General features: G+C 47.8%; 2 protein-coding genes across 7 annotated transcripts in view; one reads left to right on the top strand and one right to left on the bottom strand.

Moving 5' to 3' along the window:
* The first annotated feature begins 1222 nt into the window (after positions 1 to 1222).
* NTAN1 (N-terminal asparagine amidase) lies at positions 1223 to 19636 on the top strand. 3 transcript variants are annotated; one of them, XM_030924395.1, is made up of 10 exons: positions 1227 to 1409; positions 9058 to 9160; positions 9237 to 9302; positions 9606 to 9714; positions 12818 to 12891; positions 15706 to 15759; positions 16247 to 16300; positions 17293 to 17390; positions 18830 to 18943; positions 19294 to 19636. In XM_030924395.1, exons 1-10 carry the CDS (start codon positions 1329 to 1331, stop codon positions 19471 to 19473), a joined length of 933 nt encoding a protein of 310 aa, XP_030780255.1. In that variant the 5' UTR covers positions 1227 to 1328; the 3' UTR covers positions 19474 to 19636. The 3 variants fall into 3 exon arrangements, with proteins under 3 accessions (XP_030780256.1, XP_030780257.1, XP_030780255.1); XM_030924396.1 differs by lacking the exon at positions 9058 to 9160 and having other exon boundaries at positions 1223 to 1409; XM_030924397.1 differs by lacking the exons at positions 9058 to 9160; positions 9237 to 9302 and having other exon boundaries at positions 1223 to 1409.
* Positions 18832 to 20562, bottom strand: part of LOC104678413 (pyridoxal-dependent decarboxylase domain-containing protein 1) — a 62036-nt gene continuing 60305 nt past the window's right edge. For 3 of the 4 annotated variants that reach the window (XM_030924390.1, XM_030924389.1, XM_030924391.1), the window contains one exon: positions 18938 to 18997. In XM_030924390.1, coding sequence (XP_030780250.1) covers positions 18938 to 18997 — 60 coding nt within the window. Of the gene's footprint in view, positions 18998 to 20562 lie in introns of all 4 variants that reach the window. The other variant, XM_030924388.1, reaches the window with a different exon arrangement.

Raw genomic sequence — 20562 nt, 5'->3', positions numbered from 1 at the left:
CTAGAAATAGAGTTATTTTGGGTGGGAAGTTGGATAACCTGGTGATGGGAACACCATTTTCTGCAGTTCTTTACTGTAGTAAATTTCCTGGTATTTTTGTTGAATGGGGTGTGTAAGCTGAGGGGGAGATTTATGAAAGACGATGAATACAGATGATAAAATTCTAATCAAGTTTCTGCTCTATCATGTGGCTCCTCTGTATCTTCTGTAAACTCACCACTGTATCTTTTGTAAAATTACTTTTTGTTAATGTGCTGCAGAGTCAGATGAATTTGAGCAATATTTCCAGATTTGAGAAGACAGGTCCACGGTGAGACGCCTCTCACCTTGGGGATCAATCCTCAGATTAGGGGCTGTGCAGTCAGTATCCGCAAATCCTTCCCCCACGATTCCCAGCCCACCTGTGAGTGGCCTATTGGATTCCAACCACGAAGTGTTATCGATGATCTCTTTAGTACCTGGGGCTAGCACAGTTCAGCATATATTTTCCCAGTTTACGACTCTTTACATTTATTTTTATTATTATTTTTAGAGACAGAGTCTCCCTCTGCAGTGCCCAAACATAGCTCATTGCAGCCTCCCACTCCTGGGGTCAAGAGATCCTCCCGCCTCAGTCTACAGAGTGGCTGGGATTACAGGCGCATGCCCAGTTAATGTTTAAATTTTTGGCAGAGACGAGGGTATGGGGGAGGGTGGGTCTCGCTATGTTGCTCAGGCTGGTCTCGAACTCCTGGCCTCAAACGATCCTCCTGCCTAGGCACCCCAAAGCGCTGGGATTACAGGAGTGAGCCACTGTGCCCGCCTGATTAGATTTATTACTCATTGAATACAATCCTACGGAGCTGCACAGCAGGGTCCCAAACTCAAGCTTGTGGAAGGTCACACACCTGGGAAGCGTGGAGCAACGACCTAAAGCGCAGTAGCCGGAGCCAGAACCCGCCCCGGGAACGCTCCCGGAGGCTTTCTTGGCTCGCACAGCTGCTCCCTGGCCGCTCCCCTTTCCCCGCCTCCTTCACTCCCACGCTTTTGGAACTACACTTCCCAGCGCCCCTTGCGGAGGAGGCGGGCCGCGGGCTGCTTCCGGGGCCGCTTCCTGGCTTTGGACTACATTTCCCGTGAGGCCTTGCGGCCCCGTCCTGAATTTCTCCAGACTCTCAGGCCAGCGCCGCCTCCGCCTGGACTCCACTTCCCGGCAGCCCCCGCGGCGGGGCGGGGCAGGACGAGGCGGGACGCGCGGCCCGAGGGGCGGGGGTGGCGGGCGGCCCGGGGCTGCGCGGGGGAGGGGGGGCCGCCGCCTCCCTGGGCCTGCCTGGGCGACCGCCTCCGCGATGCCGCTGCTCGTCGAGGGGAGGCGAGTGCGGCTGCCGCAGTCCGCTGGGGACCTCGTCCGAGCCCACCCGCCTTTGGAGGTGAGCGGGGCGCGGCGCGGGGCTTCGGGGCGGGCCCGAGGGGAAGCTGCAGGGCGGGCGAGCGCCCTCCTCACCCCGCCGCCGCCCGCCTCACGCGACACAGACTTGAAACTTGGCGCTGTCGGCACATCCGGAGCCCCGGCTGTTGGCTCGCGCCTTCCCCTTGAGGGGTCCGGGAGCTTTTGCCTTCTTGAGACTGCAGCGGACTGCCGCGGAAGCCACTCTCTGACGGGGGAGGGGACGGGTGCCCAGAGAGGTTAGGTGACTTGCCCAAGGTCGCACAGCACTGCGGCTTGAGGACACGCCGGGACCCTCATTCCCAGACGGGGCGGCTGCAGCCCCCAGAGGGGCCGGTCCGTTTAGGCAAATCCGGCCGCCCGCCTTCGGGGACCGGCAGCCTGCGGTGAACGTTGCCTCGTCCTTGCGTCCCCATGAAGCAGGAGGTTATTCCAGGGCGGGCTTCGGAGAGCGTTTGGGCCGGGGGGTCTTGGCGGGGACCCGCATTCCTTCCTCCTCTCTCCCCTACCCCCGGGGCGTAGGGCGCCGAGTTATTTTTAGCCGGAAGAGAGAGCCTTGCTTTCCCCAGCTGGGCCATAGGACCACGCCCTGATGCACGGGTTTTGTTTGTTTTTTCTGCTTTTGTGCTCAAATAGATCTCTCAACTCTTGTCCACGCTTCTGCAGGGGCTGTTGGCAAGGGGGTTCTTAGTTTTTAAAAAGAGCGGGGCGTGGAGCGGGGGAGGCAAACGTCCTACTCGCCATAGATCCTGTTAAAGGGGACTCAGTCAGTTCGTTGATTTGAGAATCAAATATCGAGCCCCTAATATCTGTTGGGCACCGTACTTATCACTGTCCCTACCCTCGGAGTGTTTATAGTCTAGAAAGGAGAATGGTTTCTGATGGAAAAAGGCTCAGATACTGTAAACTGTTAAGTGCCATAAAGAAAAAGCGTCTCCTTTCACTCTGAGATTTGAAGCACAGGAGCCTGACCAAGTGTGTGAGGTTGGGGAAGGCATTTAGAGGTTTCATCTGTCACAGCTGTACAGTCTGTGATTATTTTGTTTGCTCGTTCTCTATTTGATCTGTCCCCAGAATGTAAGCCTCCTGAAGGCAGATAAGAGTAGTATCCTCACTTTTGTATCCTCAGAGCGTAGGACGGTCCCTGGCATAGAATTGGCGCTCAGTAAAGATGTGTTGCATAAATGAGGGCACAAAATAACCCCTGAACGTGATCTGAAGGGTGAGAAGTACTTACTGACGGGAGAAGACAGACAGCTCTGTGTGATTCTCAGCTTGCATTTCAGGACCGACCATCGTCCGTTAGCCAACATGCACCGAGCTAGGTGTGGTGGTGTGTCATTTTATCCTTGCATTGTGTCACTGTCCTGTTAACTAGTGAAGTCAGGAGTAGGACTCACGAAGGAAAAATAATTTCAGCAGCCTGAAGAATTTAGGGGACGCTCTACTTTTATGTCTGTTTGAAAATGTTCGTGATAGAAAGTTAGATGGGTGTCCCGGGCTGCACACTTAAGTGTGGAGGGGGATTTGGTGACATAGCGGGGCGGCTCCTCTGGAAGGAAGGTTTTGGCCTATTTAAGAAGACATGTCCTAGAAAGACTGTGTACTGGGGACCAGTTTGTGTTACAGGAACTTTGGAAGGGGGCGATCACCTTGATTTGCAGCCGTGTAAGTGAAGAAGGATGCAGGCACGAGAGAGATTTGAAAAGAAGGGTGAAGGCATCGCAGCTGGGCAAGCCGCCTGGGTCGCGGTGGGCAGGAGGGGAAGGGCTCAGTGGGTGGGTGGCCTGGCCAGTTTCCCCAGAGCAGCCAGGGTAGGAGGGGAAACATGGAAAGTAAACCTACAGAGGTGGGTTGTACCCAGATGACCAAATGACCAAGGGGCTTGGATGGACTTTTCACCTACTTAGCAATAGGGAGACATTAAAGGTGGGAATCTTTTTTTTTTTTTTTGGAGACTGAGTTTCACTCTGTGGCCCAGGTTGGAATGCTGTGGCGCAATCTCGGCTCACTGCAACCTCCGCCTCCCAGGTTCAAGTGATTCTCGTGCCTCAGCCTCCCAAGTAGCTGGGATTACAGGTGCGCACCACCACACCCAGGTAATTTTTTTTTTTTTGGTAGAGACGGGGGTTTCACCGTGGTTGGCCGGGCTGGTCTCGAACTCCCGACCTCAAGTGATCTGCTCGTCTCGGCCTCCCAAAGTGCTGGGATTACCGGTGTGAGCCACTCTGCCTGGCCTGGATTATTTTTATGTAATAAAGCAGGGTGTCCTCTTTGTAGGAAAGCAAAATATAATAATATAGAGAAGAAAAAAAGTAATGTATGACTACGACCATTCTTCAGTCTGGTGAAAGTCCTAATGGAGGTTTTTCTTTGTATATAATTTGCTTTTAAACAATGATAGCTTGCTATATGTTGTTTTATGTGGCTTTTTCATGTAACGATGTGTTCTGAGTGTGGAGTACCAACAGTTCGAAGCCTGTGTGTAGCTGTGACTAGCAAATAACAATAACAGTAATACAGTGGAAGCTGCCAAGCACTACAGCAAGAGTTACTGCTATTCCCATTTTACACATGAGAACTGTGAGGCACAGAGAGGCTGGGAAACTGGCCCCAGGCCCCACATCCTGGGAGTGGTGAAGCCAGGATTGGAACCGTGGCAGCCTGCCCTTAATTCTGGAGCCGCGCTATTCGGTACAGTAGCCATGAGCCATGTGGTTACTTACGATTTAAATCAAAAATCAATTAAAATTAGACAAAATTGAAAACTCAGTTCTTCAGTAGCAGTAGCCACATTTCAAGTGCTGAGCAGACAGAGTGGCTCCTAATGAGACAGTATGAATATAGACTGACCATCCCTGTAGAAAGTTCCTTTGGCCAGAGCTGTTTAGAGCCCTCCCTTAGTCACTCTTAACCAGTCACTGGGTACGCGGTAACCAGTCCTGCAACATCTTGGGTGGTATAGTTCCATAGAGTCTACAAGATGCTCACAGCATAGCTTAGTTCCTGCTTTTATTATTTATTTATTTATTTTTGAGAGACGCAGCCTTGCTCTGTCACCCAGGCTGGAATGCAATGGCGCGATCTTGGCTCACCACAACCTCTGCCTCCCAGGTTCAAGCGATTCTCCTGCCTCAGCCTCCCAAGTATCTGGGATACCAGACATCCGCCACCACACCCGGCTACTTTTTGTATTTTTAGTAGAGATGGGGCTTCAACATGTTGGCCAGGCTGGTCTGAAACTCCTGACCTCAAGTGATCCTCCTGCCTCGGCCTCCGAAGTGCTGGGATTACAGGTGTGAGCCACTGTGTTGGGCCTCAGAATTTCTTATATACCATTGTGCTTTACGGTTCACAAATCACTTTCATGCCCCTCTCCTGTTTGTAAAGGAAGAATTGACAAACAGGACAGCGGGGGTGAGGGCCACATGATCATCCCCTAGGTCACAGCTCGGTGATTGGCTAAGACACAGGTCAACAAGCCACAGCTCATGGGCCAGACCCTGTTTGTGTATAGCCTGTAGGCCAAGAGTGGTCTTTATACTTCTCAAAGGTTGAAAATCAAAATAATATTTTGTAACATGTTCAATTGTATTGAAATTAAAACTTTGGTGTCACCTATAAAGTTTTATTGGAACACAGCCGCATCTGTATTGTCTGTGGCTGCTTTCACTTCGTAACAGCAGAGGTGAGCAATTGTCACAGGGACTGCGGCCTTGCAGAACCCCAAATATTTACTGTCTGGCCTTTTTCAGAAAATCTGCTGGTCACTGGGTTAAGAGAATACTGCCATTGAATAGGAATTGGGAAATAGGGATGAGGGACTGAGAGAAAAGTTTTTTTTTTAAAGCAAATATTAGTGTCTAGAGAATATTAGAGGTTAAGAAAACTGGGACTATTTGTATGTGAATTTATAAAGTAGGACTGTGTGTTTTTCCAAAGAAGGGAAGTTTGGCTACACTCTTTTCACTACTTAAAAGAGCAAAAGTTAGCCAAGTGTGGTGGCGTGCGCCTGTGGTTCCAGCTACTCCAAAGGAGGCTGAGGTGGGAGGACTGCTTGAGCCCAGGAGTTGGAGGCTGCAGTGAGCTATGATGGCGCCACAGCACTTCAGCCTGGGCAACAGAGTGAGGCCTTGTCTCTTAAAAAAAAAATAAAAAAATAAAAAAAAAAACTTAAAAATAAAGTAGAGGCTGGGCACAGTGACTCATGCCTATAATCCTAGCACTTTGGGAGGCTGAAGCAGGAGGATCATCTGAGGCCAGGAGTTCGAGACCAGCCTGGGCAACACAGGGAGTCCTCCCGTCTCTACAAAAAATACAAAAATTAGCCCAGTGTGGTGGCTCTCGCCTGTAGCTCCCAGCTCCTAGGGAGGCTGAGGTGGGAGGATTGCTTGAGGCCAGAGGCTGCAGTAAGGCATGATCTTGCCGCTGCACTCCAGCCTGGGAGACAGGAAGACCCTGTCTAAAAAAAGAAATTAAAAAATAGAGCAAAGTAGTCTGCTGCGTTAGTTTTCTGGCTTTCTCTCTTCCGATAATGTTTGCTTTTATTTCTTTGGGAAATCATAGGAGCTGTGTTGAAGAGAGACATGCTTTCTGGTCTCTGTGAAAGGAATAATTAATTTCTCACAAATAGCTTTGCTTTTGAGTGGTGACCTAATTGTGAAAATGAGTGTTAAAAATTCGCCTCCGCACCCGCCCCTCCGCTCCCCTCCCCTCTCCTCCAAGAGCAAAGCAGAAGGTAAGTATTTCAGGAGTAATCAAGAGGGAATTCTGAATTCTCCCCTATGTTATTGTGAATGAAGGTGAGGTAGGAAGTGGAATGAGAATGAGAGGCTTTCACCTGTTCCGAGTTAGAGCGCAGTCAGTCACACCCGTTTCTCATTGACTTCTGGAGCAAGCAAGGCTGTCTTGCCAATCTAATTTTACACTGCAGTTCATTTAATCTTTAGTTTGTTTCTTAAATTGAGGGGCTTGTCTCATTTTCATTGACACCTTGCTTCCGGTTAATGGAAGTGTATAGACAGAAGAAAACGCCGTGTAAGTAATCAAGCTGATCGTTACGTTTATTACATGTCTTCTTTTAGTTTAATCTTATTTCTTTCTTTCTTTCTTTTTTTGAGGCAGGGTCTTGGTCCGTCACCCAGGCTGGAGTGCAGTGGTACAATCATGGTTCACTGCAGCCTCCACCTCCTGGCTGCAAGTGATGATCCTCCCACCTGAGCCTCCAGAGTAGCTGGGACTACAGGCACACGCCACCACACCCAGCTAATTTTTTTTTTTTTTTTTTTTTTTTTGTAGAGACAGGATCTTCCTTGTTGCCCAGGCTGGTTTTGAACTCCAAGGCTCAAGTCGTTCTCCCTCCTGAGCCTCCCAAAGTGTTGGGATTACAGTTGGGCGCCATGGCACCCAGCTGCTCTTATGTTTTCTTAAGCGAGCACTAACCTAAATTAGGACCACTCACGCGAAATGGCAGGAAGTTGATAGAAGACTGAGACTGCAAAACTATCCTCCCGTGTAGGCAATACATACATACGTTGCCTAGACATTTGAGGAAGATTTTGTTCATCTAGGAGTTTGTTGCAAGTAAGAAGGAAGTGATGATACATTGTAGTGTGATATCAATTTAACATTTTAGAAAAAGTTTTCATTAAATAATTTAACCACTTCAATTTTTAACCACTTAATTTTCTTTTGCAAGCTTACTAAATACGTTTGTACAAATATTCAATTAGATTATTGACAGTATTAATATATCTTTTATGCGCAGTGGCTCAAGCCTGTAATCCCAGCACTTTGGGAGGCCGAGACGGGCGGATCACGAGGTCAGGAGATCGAGACCATCCTGGCTAACATGGTGAAACCCCGTCTCTACTAAAAAATACAAAAAACTAGCCGGGCGAGGTGGCGGGCGCCTGTAGTCCCAGCTACTCGGGAGGCTGAGGCAGGAGAATGGCATAAACCCGGGAGGCAGAGCTTGCAGTGAGCTGAGATCCGGCCACTGCACTCCAGCCTGGGCGACAGAGCAAGACTCCATCTCAAAAAAAAAAAAAAAAAAAAAACGTATCTTTCGTACATTTGCCTTATCCATTTGGTTTTTATATTCTAATAATAACTATGTGATAGAACATTGAGAGAAGAGAGGACAGCAGCACCAGGAAATCACTCATGTTTGCTCTTTCTGGCACAGCCGTGGTTGTATTGGTGAAATTTCCTTCCAGTATTTTTCTCTATGGGTATAAGCATTTAATCATTGTCATATTAATGGCACATTTATAGCTCTTCAGAACATTTTTTATACTTCTATAGCTTGCTTTTCAATTAGCATTTCGAAACTCTTTTTCCCATAGTTTTCATTTCTGATGACTGTGTAGTTAGTGGTTGTGACTTGGTTCTGTGCATAATGTACTTACCTTTATTTACCATTGTTGCTCCCAGCTTTTCCCCATTACAAATTACACAGGGGGCAGGGCACGGTGGCTCATGCTATAATCCCAGCACCTTGGGAGGCCAAGGCGGGCGGATCACTTGAGGCCAGGAGTTTGATACCAGTGTGGCCAACATGGCGAAACCCGGTTTCTATTAAAAATACAAAAAGCCGGGCATGGTGGCGCCTGCCTGTAATCCCAGCTACTGGGGAGGCTGAGGATGAGAATCACTTGAACCTGGGAGGTGGAGACAGCAGTGAGCTGAGATCATGCCACTGCACTCCAGCCTGGGCAACAGAGCAAGACTCTGTCTCAAAAAAAAAAAAAAAGACAACACAGAGATGAACACATTTTGAGTTATTTCCTTAGGACAGATTTCCAGAATTGAAATGACTAGGTTAGGGACTAAGGTAAAAAAGAGGAGGCCAGGTATGGTGGCTCATGCCTGTAATCCCAGTATAGTAGGAGGCCAAGGTGGGTGGATCACTTGAGTCCAAGAGTTTGAGACCAGTCTGGGCATCATAGGGAGGCCCCATCTCTACAAAAAGTATAAAAATCAGCTGGGTGTGGTGGTGCAGGCCTGTGGTCCCAGCTACTTAGGAGGCTGAGGTGGGAGGATCGCTCGAGCCTGGGAGGTGGAGGCTGCAGTGAGCTGAAATTGTACTCCAGCTTGGGTGACAGAGAGACTGTCTCCAAAAAAAAGGGGGGATGTGATTTCAGAGCCATCCATCCACTATTCCTGTGTAATCTGATTCTGTTTAAATTGTGAAGAGTCTCACACTTTAGTAGGAACTGTGATAGCTGGGTGCAGTGGCTCATGCCTGTAATCCCAGCACTTTGGGAGGCCAAGGCAGGAAGATTGCTTGAGCCCAGGAGTTCAAGACCAGCTTGGGCAACATAGCGAGGCCCTGTCTCTTTAAAAAAAAAAAACAAAACAAAACTGTAAAAGGATTTTTGCATCTCATTTCATAGGTTACTATGACATCTGATTTCGTAGGTTAAAAAAACCCCTGCGCAGAACCTCATCGTTTTCTCTGCATTCCGAATGACTGTGGCTGCTGCCTTTTTCTTTGAGCCTCTGTCCACTAACACACTCCCGACACACTAGCGTACTGCCCACCAGAGCCCGCTTTGGCTCTCTCCACATCTTTAGTTTTTCCATCCTCACTAATTTACATCACTATTTTATTTTTTTTAATTAAACAGGAAAGAGCCAGACTTCTCAGAGGTCAGTCTGTTCAACCAGTGGGACCCCAGGGCCTTCTGTATGTTCAGCAAAGAGAGCTTGCAGTGACCTCCCCAAAGGATGGTAGGTTAGGAAGCAGTGAATTGGGCGTTATTCCAAAAGGCTATTGGATATTTTATTTTATTTCTTTTTTAAACAGGCTCCATCTCCATTCTGGGTTCTGATGATGCCACTACTTGTCACATTGTGGTCCTGAGGCACACAGGTATGATGAGAGAGGTGAAGGAAACCATTACTTAACCTGACCCAACCTTTGGGACCATTGAAATTCTCGCGTTGAGTTTCCTGGTGTCTTGTTGGAAGCGGACTCCGCTTACCTTTTTTCTGGTCTGCATGGTGTCTCCCTGGTGTCCTGGTCAGAATGGGTTGGCTGGGCAGCACAGACCTTTCCGTTTTTCCCCTACAGGATATTCAAAGACGTGGCGGTCCAGAGGGACAGGCGGAGTCTCGGCCTGCGCACTGCGCTGGCATCAGGAATAACTTGAGTCCTTTCACCCTTGTTCTTCAGGTAATGGGGCCACCTGCTTGACACATTGTGACGGAACCGACACCAAAGCTGAGGTCCCCTTGATCATGAACTCCATAAAATCGTTTTCCGACCACGCTCAATGTGGAAGGTGAGATCCACGCTGCTCTCATAGGTGAATTGGGATCTTGGAACCGTCGCGTACAGGACGTGGCCGTGGAAGCTGTTAGGGGAACACAGGATGCCGCCGCCGCTGTGTCTGCCTCGTTCCCCTGGAACAGAACCTGGCACGATGTGGGCACTGCGTCAGTAGTGGTTGAGTGAATGAGTGGGTGCTGGGCACAGGCAAGGAGCCCGTGCCGGACTTGAGATGGAAGGCTTGACTTTGAACTTGATGTCCTCTTAGGAACGTCGTGTTGGCGATTTTCAGGTCGCTTTGCTCTCCTCTCCCCTGGGTGTGGTAGCTCTTCGTGCAGTCATTCCTGCCGCAGTTACTTGTTAAATGCTTCCTCTCACCTACCCCTTGTAGTTTCTAGGGACACAGCAGTGAAGAGTTGGCCAGAAAGCCTGGCCCAAGGTGTTCGTATTCCGAAGCCGAGAGACTGTACACAAGAGGGGGTGTTGGGTGGTGAGGCAGTCTGTGGAGAAAACAGGCCAGGAAGATGTGGGGACTGTCAGGGGGCGAGGCCTGTAGTTTTTTTTCTTGTTCTCTTTCTGTTGTTGTTGAGATAGGGTCTTGCTGTGTTGCCCTTTCTGGAGTGCAGTTGTGTGATCTCAGCTCACTGCAGCCTTGACTTCAGAGACTCAGGTGATTCTCCCACCTCAGCCTCCCGAGTAGCTGGGACCACAGGTGTGCACCACCATTCCCGGCTAGTTTTTTTTGTTTTGTTTTTGTTTTTTGTAGAGACAGGGTTTTGCCATGTTGCCCAGGCTGGTCTCAAACTCTTGGGCTCAAGTGATCCTCTCAGCTGAGGGGGCGGGGGTGCAGTTTTAAATTCTAGCAGATTGGTAGTTTCCCACGGGATTGCTAGAGAAGCAGCAGCCTCCAGCCCGGCTGCCCCCGCAGCACCTATCTTCTCTCCCTGCAGTAAAGTATCTGCTGCCTGCGTTTGACAGGCACTGAGGCCCAACATGCTGGAGCACACAGGAGCTAAAGTGGAGGCTGATGACACAGGCCTGCTGTCATGACCACTGTTCACACACCTGTCCCCTCCCCTTGCTGTTTGTGTAGACCTGGCAGGCATTGCTCTCATTTTATTTGAAGTCTAAGGCAGCCATTGAGTGAATTATTCCCATCATATACAAAGGCTTGGAATCACAGGAGTCAAAAAAGGAAAGAGTTCTCTGGGAGAGTTTTGCTAGTCAATAGTGATCGATTCTAAATTCTACCTCTGTGGTCTGTGCCAAGGCTGGGCTGACTTCATGGGCATGTGACCCATGCAGACCCAAAATGGTATTTTCATTTGCGTATCACCTTGTCCCCGGCAGGGGGACATAATCAGTGTCATTATGTTGCCACACACTGTGCTCCATGGTTCTCAGAACATGCTTGTCAGCTCTTCCTGATCTGTTGTAGAACAACTATGATCACTTGGGGAGTCAGAGGCAAACCTCGTGGCCCAGTGGCGAGCAAAGCCATGGTGGGCATAGCTCTCCTTACTACTCGGAGTTTATGAGGAGGCCCCTTGAGGCTGTGCCCTATGCTGGGTACATCCAAGGTTCTGGTTCATCCCTTAGGAAGACTGTGTGTCTCAGAAGGCAGCGTGAAGTCCGGCAACACTTTGCCGAGCATGAATTCCCCCCGGCTGACAGGCTCTGGAAAAGGGGGTAGTAGATGAGTGTGGGAAACACTGGGTTCAACAAAGTTGGGTTTTTCAATCGCAGGACTTCTCAGAGCTTCACTGTGCTAATGTGCAGTGTGACTCCTAAGGAGGGCTTCCATGAGGCGGTTGCTCAGTTTTGTTTTGTTTTGTTTTTTTTAATTTGTTTTAGAGTCAGAGTTTCACCCTGTCACCCAGGCTAGTCTCAAACTTCTGGGCTCAAGCAGTCCTTCTACCTCTGCCTCCCGAGTAGCTGGGAATAGAGGTATGTGCCAGCATACCTGGCCCCTAACTTTTTTTTTTTTTTGAGACAGAGTCTGGCTCGGTCACCGATGCTGGAGTGCAATGGCACAGTCTTGGCCCACTGCAACCTCTGCCTCCTGGGTTCAAGTGATTCTCCTGCCTCAGCCTCCCGAGCAGCTGGGATTACAGATGCCCGCCACCACGCCCAACTTCTTTATTTATTTATTTCCCCTGAGACAGAGTCTTGCTCGGTTGCCCAGAGCTGGAGTGCAGTGGTGCGATCTCGGCTTACTGCAATCTCCACCTCCCCGGTTCAAGCAGTTCTCCTGCCTCAGCCTCCCGAGTAGCTGGGATTACAGGTGCGCCACCATGCCCGGCTAATTTTATTTATTTATTTTCCCTTGACATGCAGTCTCACTGTGTAGCCCAAGCTGGAGTGCAGTGGCACGATCTTGACTCACTGCAACCTCTGCCGCCCGGGTTCAAGCAGTTCTCCTGCCTCAGCCTCCCAAGTAGCTGGGACTACAGGTGCATGCCATAACGGCCAGCTGTTTTTTGTTTTTTGTTTTTTTTTGTATTTTAATAGAGATGGAGTTTCTCTTCTATTTTGTATTTTAATAGAGATGGAGTTCTATTTTTTTTGTATTTTAATAGAGATGGAGTTGCCCAGGTTGGTTGCAGACTCCTGAGCTCAAGCAATCCGCCCGCCTCAGCCTCCCAAAGTGCGGGGATTACAGGTGTGAGCCACTACGCCTGGCCTAATTTTTGTATTTTTAGTAGAGATGGGGTTTTACCATGTTGGCCAGGCTGGTCTTGAACTCCTGACCTCAAGTGATCCGCCCACCTCAGCCTCCCAAAGTGCTACGATTACAGGTGTGAGCCACTGCGCCCGTCCTGTGCCCGTCCTCTTCTAAAGCAGAGCTCCCCACTGGTGCATGGAGGCAGCATCACATTTGTGTTCAGATATGGATCCCCTGAGTCATCAGGGCCCCTGGGCAGGGTCCCCAGAAGCTTGCCATTGGCCTTGGCAGTGTGCTGCAGGTATTTTGTTTTGCTGTGGCACGAAGATGACCTGAAGCTCTGCTGTAGAGCAAGGGTTCACAGAAACTGAGAATGAAAGTTCATACTGAGACCAGTGCACACACCGGTGTCATCTTCTGGCCTCTGACCCCTGTCCCATCTCTTTGCCAGGCTGGAAGTGCACCTCGTTGGAGGCTTCAGTGATGACAGGCAGTTGTCACAAAAACTCACTCATCAACTTCTTAGTAAGTTCATTGTTTTTTCTTTCCCCCAAATTGGACACAAATATGTACCCATATTTGCTTGGGTTAAAAATCCCAACTAGTACAAAACCTAAGAAGGGTACACCCACTTGGAGCAGCATAGAGAAACAGACTGCCCAGCTTGGAATTTCACAGAAAGACTGAATGCATGGAGCTCATGTGTAGGGTAGCAGGGCTGGAGACAAGATTTTCTACTAAAACAGCAGTGGACACATTCCAAAACAGTAAGTGCCCTCAATTGTGTGAAAACAGAGCCACCCTCCCTCCTGGCAAAAATGTCCATTTTAATCTGCAGAAAATTAAAACACTGATGATAACATTTTCTCCCTATTAGCAAATATGTTTTTTTCTTTCTTTTTTTTTTTTTTTTTTGAGACGGAGTCTTGCTCTATTGACCAGACTGGAGTGCAGTAGCACAATCTTGGCTGCCTCCTGGGTTCAAGCAGTTCTCCTGCCTCACCCTCCCGAGTAGCTGGGATCACAGGCGTGAGCAACCACACCCACCTAATTTTGTATTTTTAGTAGAGATGGGGTTTCACCATGTTGGCCAGGCTGGTCGTGAACTCTTGACCTCGTGATCCACCAGCCTTGGCCTCCCAAAGTGCTGGGATTACAGGTGTGAGTCACTGTGCCTGGCCTAAATTAGCAAATATTTTCAAGAAAGAAAGAAACAAAGATGACATTGTTGTGTGTTGACTAACCACGAGGCTGTGAGGTAAGCTTACTCATACGATGGTACAGCTTGTCCGGGAAGCAATTTGGCATCATGACTGAAGGCCTCACTCTGCCGCCCAGGCTGTAGTGCAGTGGCACCATCATGGCTTACTGCAGCCTCCACCTACTGAGCTCAAGTGATCCTCCCTCCTCAGCCTCCCAAGTAGCTGTGACTAGGTGCATGCCACCATGCCCAGCTGATTCTTTTTTTTTTTTTGAGATGTAATCTCACTCTGTCACCCAGGCTGGAGTGCAGTGGTGCGATCTTGGCTCACTGCAAGCTCCGCCTCCCGGGTTCATGCCATTCTCCTGCCTCAGCCTTCCCAGTAGCTGGGACTACAAGCACCTGCCACCATGCCCAGCTAATTTTTTGTATTTTTAGTAGAGACGAGGTTTCACCGTGTTAGCCAAGATGCTGGTTTTTACATTTTTTGTAGAGACAGGGTCTCGCCATGAGTTAACTCTTAAAAAAGGTTCATATTCGGCCAGGCACGGTGGCTCATGCCTGTAATCCCAGCACTTTGGGAGGCCGAGGAAGGTGGATAACCTAAGGTCAGGAGTTCAAGACCAGCCTGGGTAACATGGTGAAACCCTGCCTCTACTAAAAATACAAAAATTATGCCGGGCGCCGTGGCTCCTGCCTGTAATCCCAGCACTTTAGGAGTTCAAGGCAGGCCGATCACCTAAGGTCAGAAGTTCGAGACAAGCCTGACCAACATGGAGAAACGCCATCTCTACTGAAAATACAAAATTAGCTGGGCATGGTGGCGCATACCTGTAATGCCAGCTAATTGGGAGGCTGAGGCAGGAGAATTGCTTGAACCCGGGAGGTGGAGGTTGTGGTGAGCTGAGATCATGCCATTGCACTCCAGCCTGGGCATCAAGAGCGAAATGGGCATAGTGGTGGGCGCCTGTAATCCCAGCTACTCAGGAGGCTGAGGCAGAAGAATGGCTTGAACCTAGGAGATGGAGGTTGCGGTGAGCTGAGATCGCACCACTGCACTCCAGCCTGGGTGACAGAGCGAGACTCGGTCTCAAAAAATAAATAAAAGGTTCATATCCTTTGACCCAGTAATTCCCCTTGTGGAAATACATGCTAAGAAAATAATCTGAAATGTGCATAGAGATTTGAGCTTGAAGATGAGCAGTAGAACATTACTTATAACAGGAAATCTGATGTTACCAGAATAATAATTATGTAGTTGCTAAAAAATAACACATAAAGGTGAAAATTACATGGGAAAATACCTGTGCACAAGCAAATCAGGATATAAAATTGTTGGCTGGGCGCAGTGACTCATTCCTGTAATCTCAGAACTTTGGGAGGCCAAGGCTGGTGGATCACTTGAAATCAGGAGTTCAAGACCAGCAGCCTGGCCAACATGGTGAAACCCCATCTCTACTACAAATACAAAAATCAGCTGGGTGTGGTGGCACACACCTGTAATCCCAGCTACTCGGGAGGCTGAGACAGGAGAATCACTTGAACCCAGGAGGCAGAGATCGCTCTACTGTACTCCAGCCTGGGTGACAGAGCCTAAGGCTCCATCTTAAAAAAAAAAAAAAAAAAAAAATGTGAAATTATCTTTATGGTCAGCTCTGCTGAGCACAGAAAAATATGGAAGAAAATACACTATTAACAGTGCTAGGATTATGGACATTAAAAACTGACTTCCCTATGTTCTCCTGTATTTTTCAAATCTGTTGCAGTGGCCAGGTTTTTGTTTTTACAACTCTGATAATGAGGAAAACAGTTTACTTAGGAGAAAAGTAAAAATCTTATGAATCCATGGGTCCTCGCAAAACTCTCAGAATGAAGAGAAAAATGGGAAGGCTCAGCCCAGGCTCCTTTGGGCCTGAGGCTGAGAATGCGGCTGTCTTCTGGCGGTCAGGGTTCTGTGGTGTCAGCTCCCTAGAGTCTGGCCCCAGAGGCCAAGCTGTGGCTGCTTGGGCTTGGGCGTGGGTGTGGGGTGGAGCACACTCAGCTGGCTGCCGTCCCTCCCTGTCCTTGGCTTGCTCAGCAGTTTGTTCTGGTAACTAGAGGAACTTTTCTGACATCCAGTCTTGAACTTCTCATCGTAGGTGAATTTGACAGGCAAGAAGATGACATTCACTTAGTGACATTGTGTGTGACAGGTAAGTTCTGCCATTTGTCCCAAAGTCAAGATGTAGGTCTCAGGACTGTTTTGCCCCCAGCCTTGCAGTGGGCCCAAGCCCTGGCGCACACTGCTGTCACGGCTTGGCCAGCATCTGTTCTGGCTCTTCCTGTGGTGGGATGGCCTTCCCCTTGCCCTTGTCACCATCTGTCCAGCCTCAGTTTCAATGCGGCCCCCTCGTCTCCCAGGAAGGAGGGCACTGGATCTCAGAGGAGCTACCGCCTGTGTGGCAGACAGGGTGCACGGAGAAGGTGGGGGGAGTGGGGACCAATTCTGTAGCTGCCAGTTTGTTCAGTATAAACCCCCCTGCCTTGGGACAGGGTAGGGAAACAAGGCCACAATTCCTTTCATTTTCTGGAATTTTCCTCCTTTCTGCATTGAGGAGCTCCTTCTTGGCCTTCATTATACAAAGTAAAAATAATTGATATTTCTTTAAAAAGTGTATCTTAAACATTTTTATTTTGTAGAATTAAATGACCGGGAAGAAAACGAAAACCACTTTCCAATAATATATGGCATTGGTAAGTAGTGTGCATCTTTTTTTATGGGTTGGAGGCTTGGTCACATGTGCGGTTAAAGTCTAATTCTGCAAACTAATGACCCCACTGCTGTCAGGATGGGACAGCCTTGGGTTCAGATCCCAGCTCCTGCGAACATCTGCTGTGAGACCTTGGGCAAGTAGCTTAACTTCTCTAAGCTTTACCTACAAAACTGAGGTAACATTCACTTCTTAAGACTTTGAAGCAGCAACGTGGTAGCAAATAGAAAGCACAGGCCCTGCCCACCTTTCCCAGGAGCTGGGAGAGCGCCTGGTTTTGTTTCCCTATCTCCCCAGCACCCCAGGCCAGGCGCGCTTTTCTCCTGCCAGTGCTCTGTGGGAGGAAGGCAGGCACTGGAATCCTCCTATACATCAGGAACTGAGGAAGGTTTTGCTTGAGAACAGAAGTCCACCAAAGTGTAAAACTCAGGCTAGAGAAAACCTAGAACCATCCTCCCTGCTTGACGGCCCCAGGACTCCTGAGGAAAAGGCGAGGAATCGGCTGTATTTCAGAGAGCTTCTGCTGTATCGGTGATACCTGATTGATTTAGCTGGGTAGTAGGTACATGGTGTTCACTGTTCTATTCTCTGTAATTTCTTGTATGTATAAAATACTAAATTGTGAAGATTCCAACAGAACGATCACAGTTCACCTACCTACCCCTGGCTGTACACCAGTAGGGTTGACCAGAGGTTTTGCTACATGTCCAACTGAAGGAATGGCTGCCTCCCATATGGAAAGCAGGTCTTGGTTAAGAATAAAATCTCACCGAGTTCAGCTCGGGCCTCCCCGCACTTTCCTTGGCATAAAGGTTGCATTTTCCCTCTCCAGGGAGGGGGAACTCCAGACACTTAGGAGCCATTCTGTTTACCTTCCTATCTTTCTCTTAGGAGTGGTGGTAGAAATGTTAAGACTGTGCAGACTTTTTGCCTTGGTCTTTTGTCAATTCAGAGTCATCCTGTTGTCCCTCACAGCTGTCAATATTAAGACTGCAGAGATTTACAGAGCCTCCTTTCAAGATCGGGGTCCAGAGGAGCAGCTGCGGGCCGCGCGGACTTTAGCAGGAGGACCAGTGAGTTTGAAATCATCTTTGTTAACGGGTAAAAAAAAAAAAGGCATCAAATATCAAGGCCTTAAGTTTTCTGGATCTTAGAAAAGTATATGCTGTATGTCAGCTTGTTCACAGTTGTCAGTTAGCAGGGACCAGCACATACATACATACCTCCCCACACTGTCTCAAAATAGTAATGAACATCTTGAGGTCATCAGCTCCAGTTCTCTGCCTAAAAGGTGTGGGAAGTATGTGTGAACCCAAGAATCTGAATTCAAAGAGAACAAACTTCTGTTACTTCATAAGAGCCTTCCTATAAGGTTCCTACAAAGAGAGGAGGCCTGGGACGCAGGAGTGGAGGTTTCTCCCCTCTGCACTCGGGACTAGGCATTCTTTTGGACCGGGTCACCAAAGAGCAATTTGCTGAAACAATTTAACCCAAAATAATGATCAAATTAAAGTCTGATTCCCTTAGCGTACTTAATTAAATAACACTGTAATTTTAAAAGTTAGAAAACAGAAAACTCAAGGTTTATATGCCATTTGAGGAATGGGTGAAAGCTTTAAAAATGCTCAAAGTGTGAAAAAACAGAAATCATATTCAGGCCACCCCAAAGAAATCTTCTCATTTATGAAATGCTGATGTTTTCACTGGAAAATGTGTTTGGATTCAGAGCGATTTGTTTTGCCACCCCTTTTAACATTTTTAGGACTTCTCAAGGAGCATAACAGGCCTAGTCTAGTTTGATATTCAGAACATATTTCAGTCTCAGTTACCAAAGTGAATATTGCTGGGTAAGCTGAGGCTGCCATTGGCAAATTTGGGAATTCAAGGAATGGATCATTTGGCAAATTAGCTTCTTTCTTTTGATGGGGTAAAGGTTGCATTTTCCCTCTCCAGGGAGGGGGAACTCCAGACACTTAGGAGCCATTCTATTCACCTTCCTGTCTTTCTCTTAGGAGTGGTGGTAGAAAATGTTAAGACTGTGCAGACTTTTCACCTTGGTCTTTTGTCAATTCAGACAGGGCGGCAGGCGCTGTATGCTTTTAAATTGCAAGGTGATCAGTTGTTTGGGGTATAAATAATGAGGCAATGAGGAACACAGACTTCAGTCAGACGCACCTGGGGTTTGAGTCCCAGCTCTGAGGCTTACTGGACATGTGACCTGGGAAATGGGCCCCGTTTCTCTGAGCCTCAAGTTTTCACCCCAAATGGGAAAAACACCCTTGTCGTGTGGGACTGCTGTTGGCGCTCAGCAGTCATGTGTATGCCCCACAGCGTGCAGCAGCAGACACACGGGACGTGTTCAGTAGCTGGCAGCTTTTGTTATTTCAGACAGGCTTTAAGAAGCTTATGCAGAGAAATGCATGAAAGGACTACATTGGAGCTTGCGTTACTGGGAGGGTTTGAAAAGTGGGTGACATTCCTCAAATTCTATCCTTGACACGTTCTTTTTTAGATGATTAGCATTTACGATGCAGAGACAGAACAACTTCGTATAGGACCTTACTCCTGGACGCCATTTCCACATGTGGATTTCTGGTTGCAGCAAGATGACAAGCAAATACTAGAGGTGAGAATTTACAGGCTGGGTAAGTCTTAAATCTCTGGACCCTGGTTTCCCCATCTGTAAGGAAAAAAAAGGGTTTAGACCAGGTTATAGCTGCTTCCCCTTTTACTTTTTGGATGCCATTGACAGACCCCATTTAACTTGTGTATCAGCTGGGGATATGTCAAGTCCTGGATGGAAATTTGTGTGGGTAAAGCAGTAAGCATTCAACTTTTTTCTTAATCCAGGCCACCTCATTTCTTACGTATTTTACTATATATATTTGTGTCCAAGAACAAAGATACTTTGACATCTTTATCAAAGCAGGGGACAGCAAGGTGACTTCTCTCATGCCCACCATCTTGTGTTTTCAGAATCTTTCTACTTCGCCTCTGGCTGAGCCGCCTCACTTTGTTGAACATATTAGATCTACCTTGATGTTTTTAAAAAAATACCCATCTCCCACTAACACACTGTTTCCTGGAAATAAAGCCCTACTCTACAAAAAAAATGAAGATGGCTTGTGGGAAAAGATCTCTTCTCCAGGAAGCTAAAAAACAGGAATTACCAAAGAAAGCACCTTTTTGGCCTGACAGAGACCATTGGTGGGGCCGGCACGAATCCAGATTTGGAGCCTGCATCCGCTGGGTCGCAGGCCTCCTTCCCTCAGTGTCTTTCAAATGACTTTCAAAATAAAATCTTATTTTGGCAAAGGCATTTGCTGAGACTAACTTTTTGGTTCACTAAAAGGTTGATGTCCAGCTTTTTTTTGGTCAGTAACAAGGGGCAGAGGAGACCCTACCTCCCACTGGTCTATCGGTAAGTAAGTCTTTTGTAATAACATTTATAAACTGAATTCACTGTTAACAATTTCAAGAACCTTTATTGAAACCAACATTCAAATAATATCTCAAGGGTGAAATGTTTCAGCAAAACCAGTTTTAACAATTCCAAATATATATAAAAACATGTAATTTTGTTAAAGGTGATTATTTACCCCTCCCCCATTTTATCTGCTATAATTCATTGCACCAAATAGGGAAGACTTTAATCATCTGCACCAAAAAAAAAAAAACACAAAAAACCCTGCATTTTAACAAGTGCCAAATGTCAAAAATCCCATCAAATCAGAGTATAATTATAGGCTTAATATGGTATAACTAAGGCTTCCAATACTACAGTTCAGAAACCCAGCGTGAATTCCCCATTTTCAGGTCTCCCAAAAGTTTGACTCTGCTGGACTAAGAAGGCACAGGGGCCATTACTTACTACGAAGTGATGCAGTACTTCGGAAAAGTAGGAACAGGCAGTGTGAGTGAGCTACTGACTTACGCAGGGAGCCTGGCTGGATCAGCATGAGAGTGCTCTGCTGGTTCGTGTTTCTGGGTTGGGCCCAGGTGAGCTGCCAGGGCAGTAGAAGCTGCAGAAGCTTCAGTGGGAGACAAGTCAAAGGGGTACTTGCTTTCAGATTTTAACCCAGGTGGGTGCTATGCAGCACACGGAAGAGCAGGCTCTTAAGGGTAGCATCTATTGGGTTTTCAGCTACTAAACAGAAATGAGCAGTCTGTACTTATATGCCAATTTAAAAGCTTTACCAGTATTTAAAAATATATGGTCAGGAGGAGACTACATAGTTTCTCTTT

This window comes from Rhinopithecus roxellana, chromosome 20 (assembly GCF_007565055.1).
Source record: "Rhinopithecus roxellana isolate Shanxi Qingling chromosome 20, ASM756505v1, whole genome shotgun sequence".
Lineage (NCBI taxonomy): Eukaryota > Metazoa > Chordata > Mammalia > Primates > Cercopithecidae > Rhinopithecus > Rhinopithecus roxellana.
Note: the sequence above shows the minus strand (reverse complement) of the source record. Positions and strands in the feature narration are given on the sequence as shown.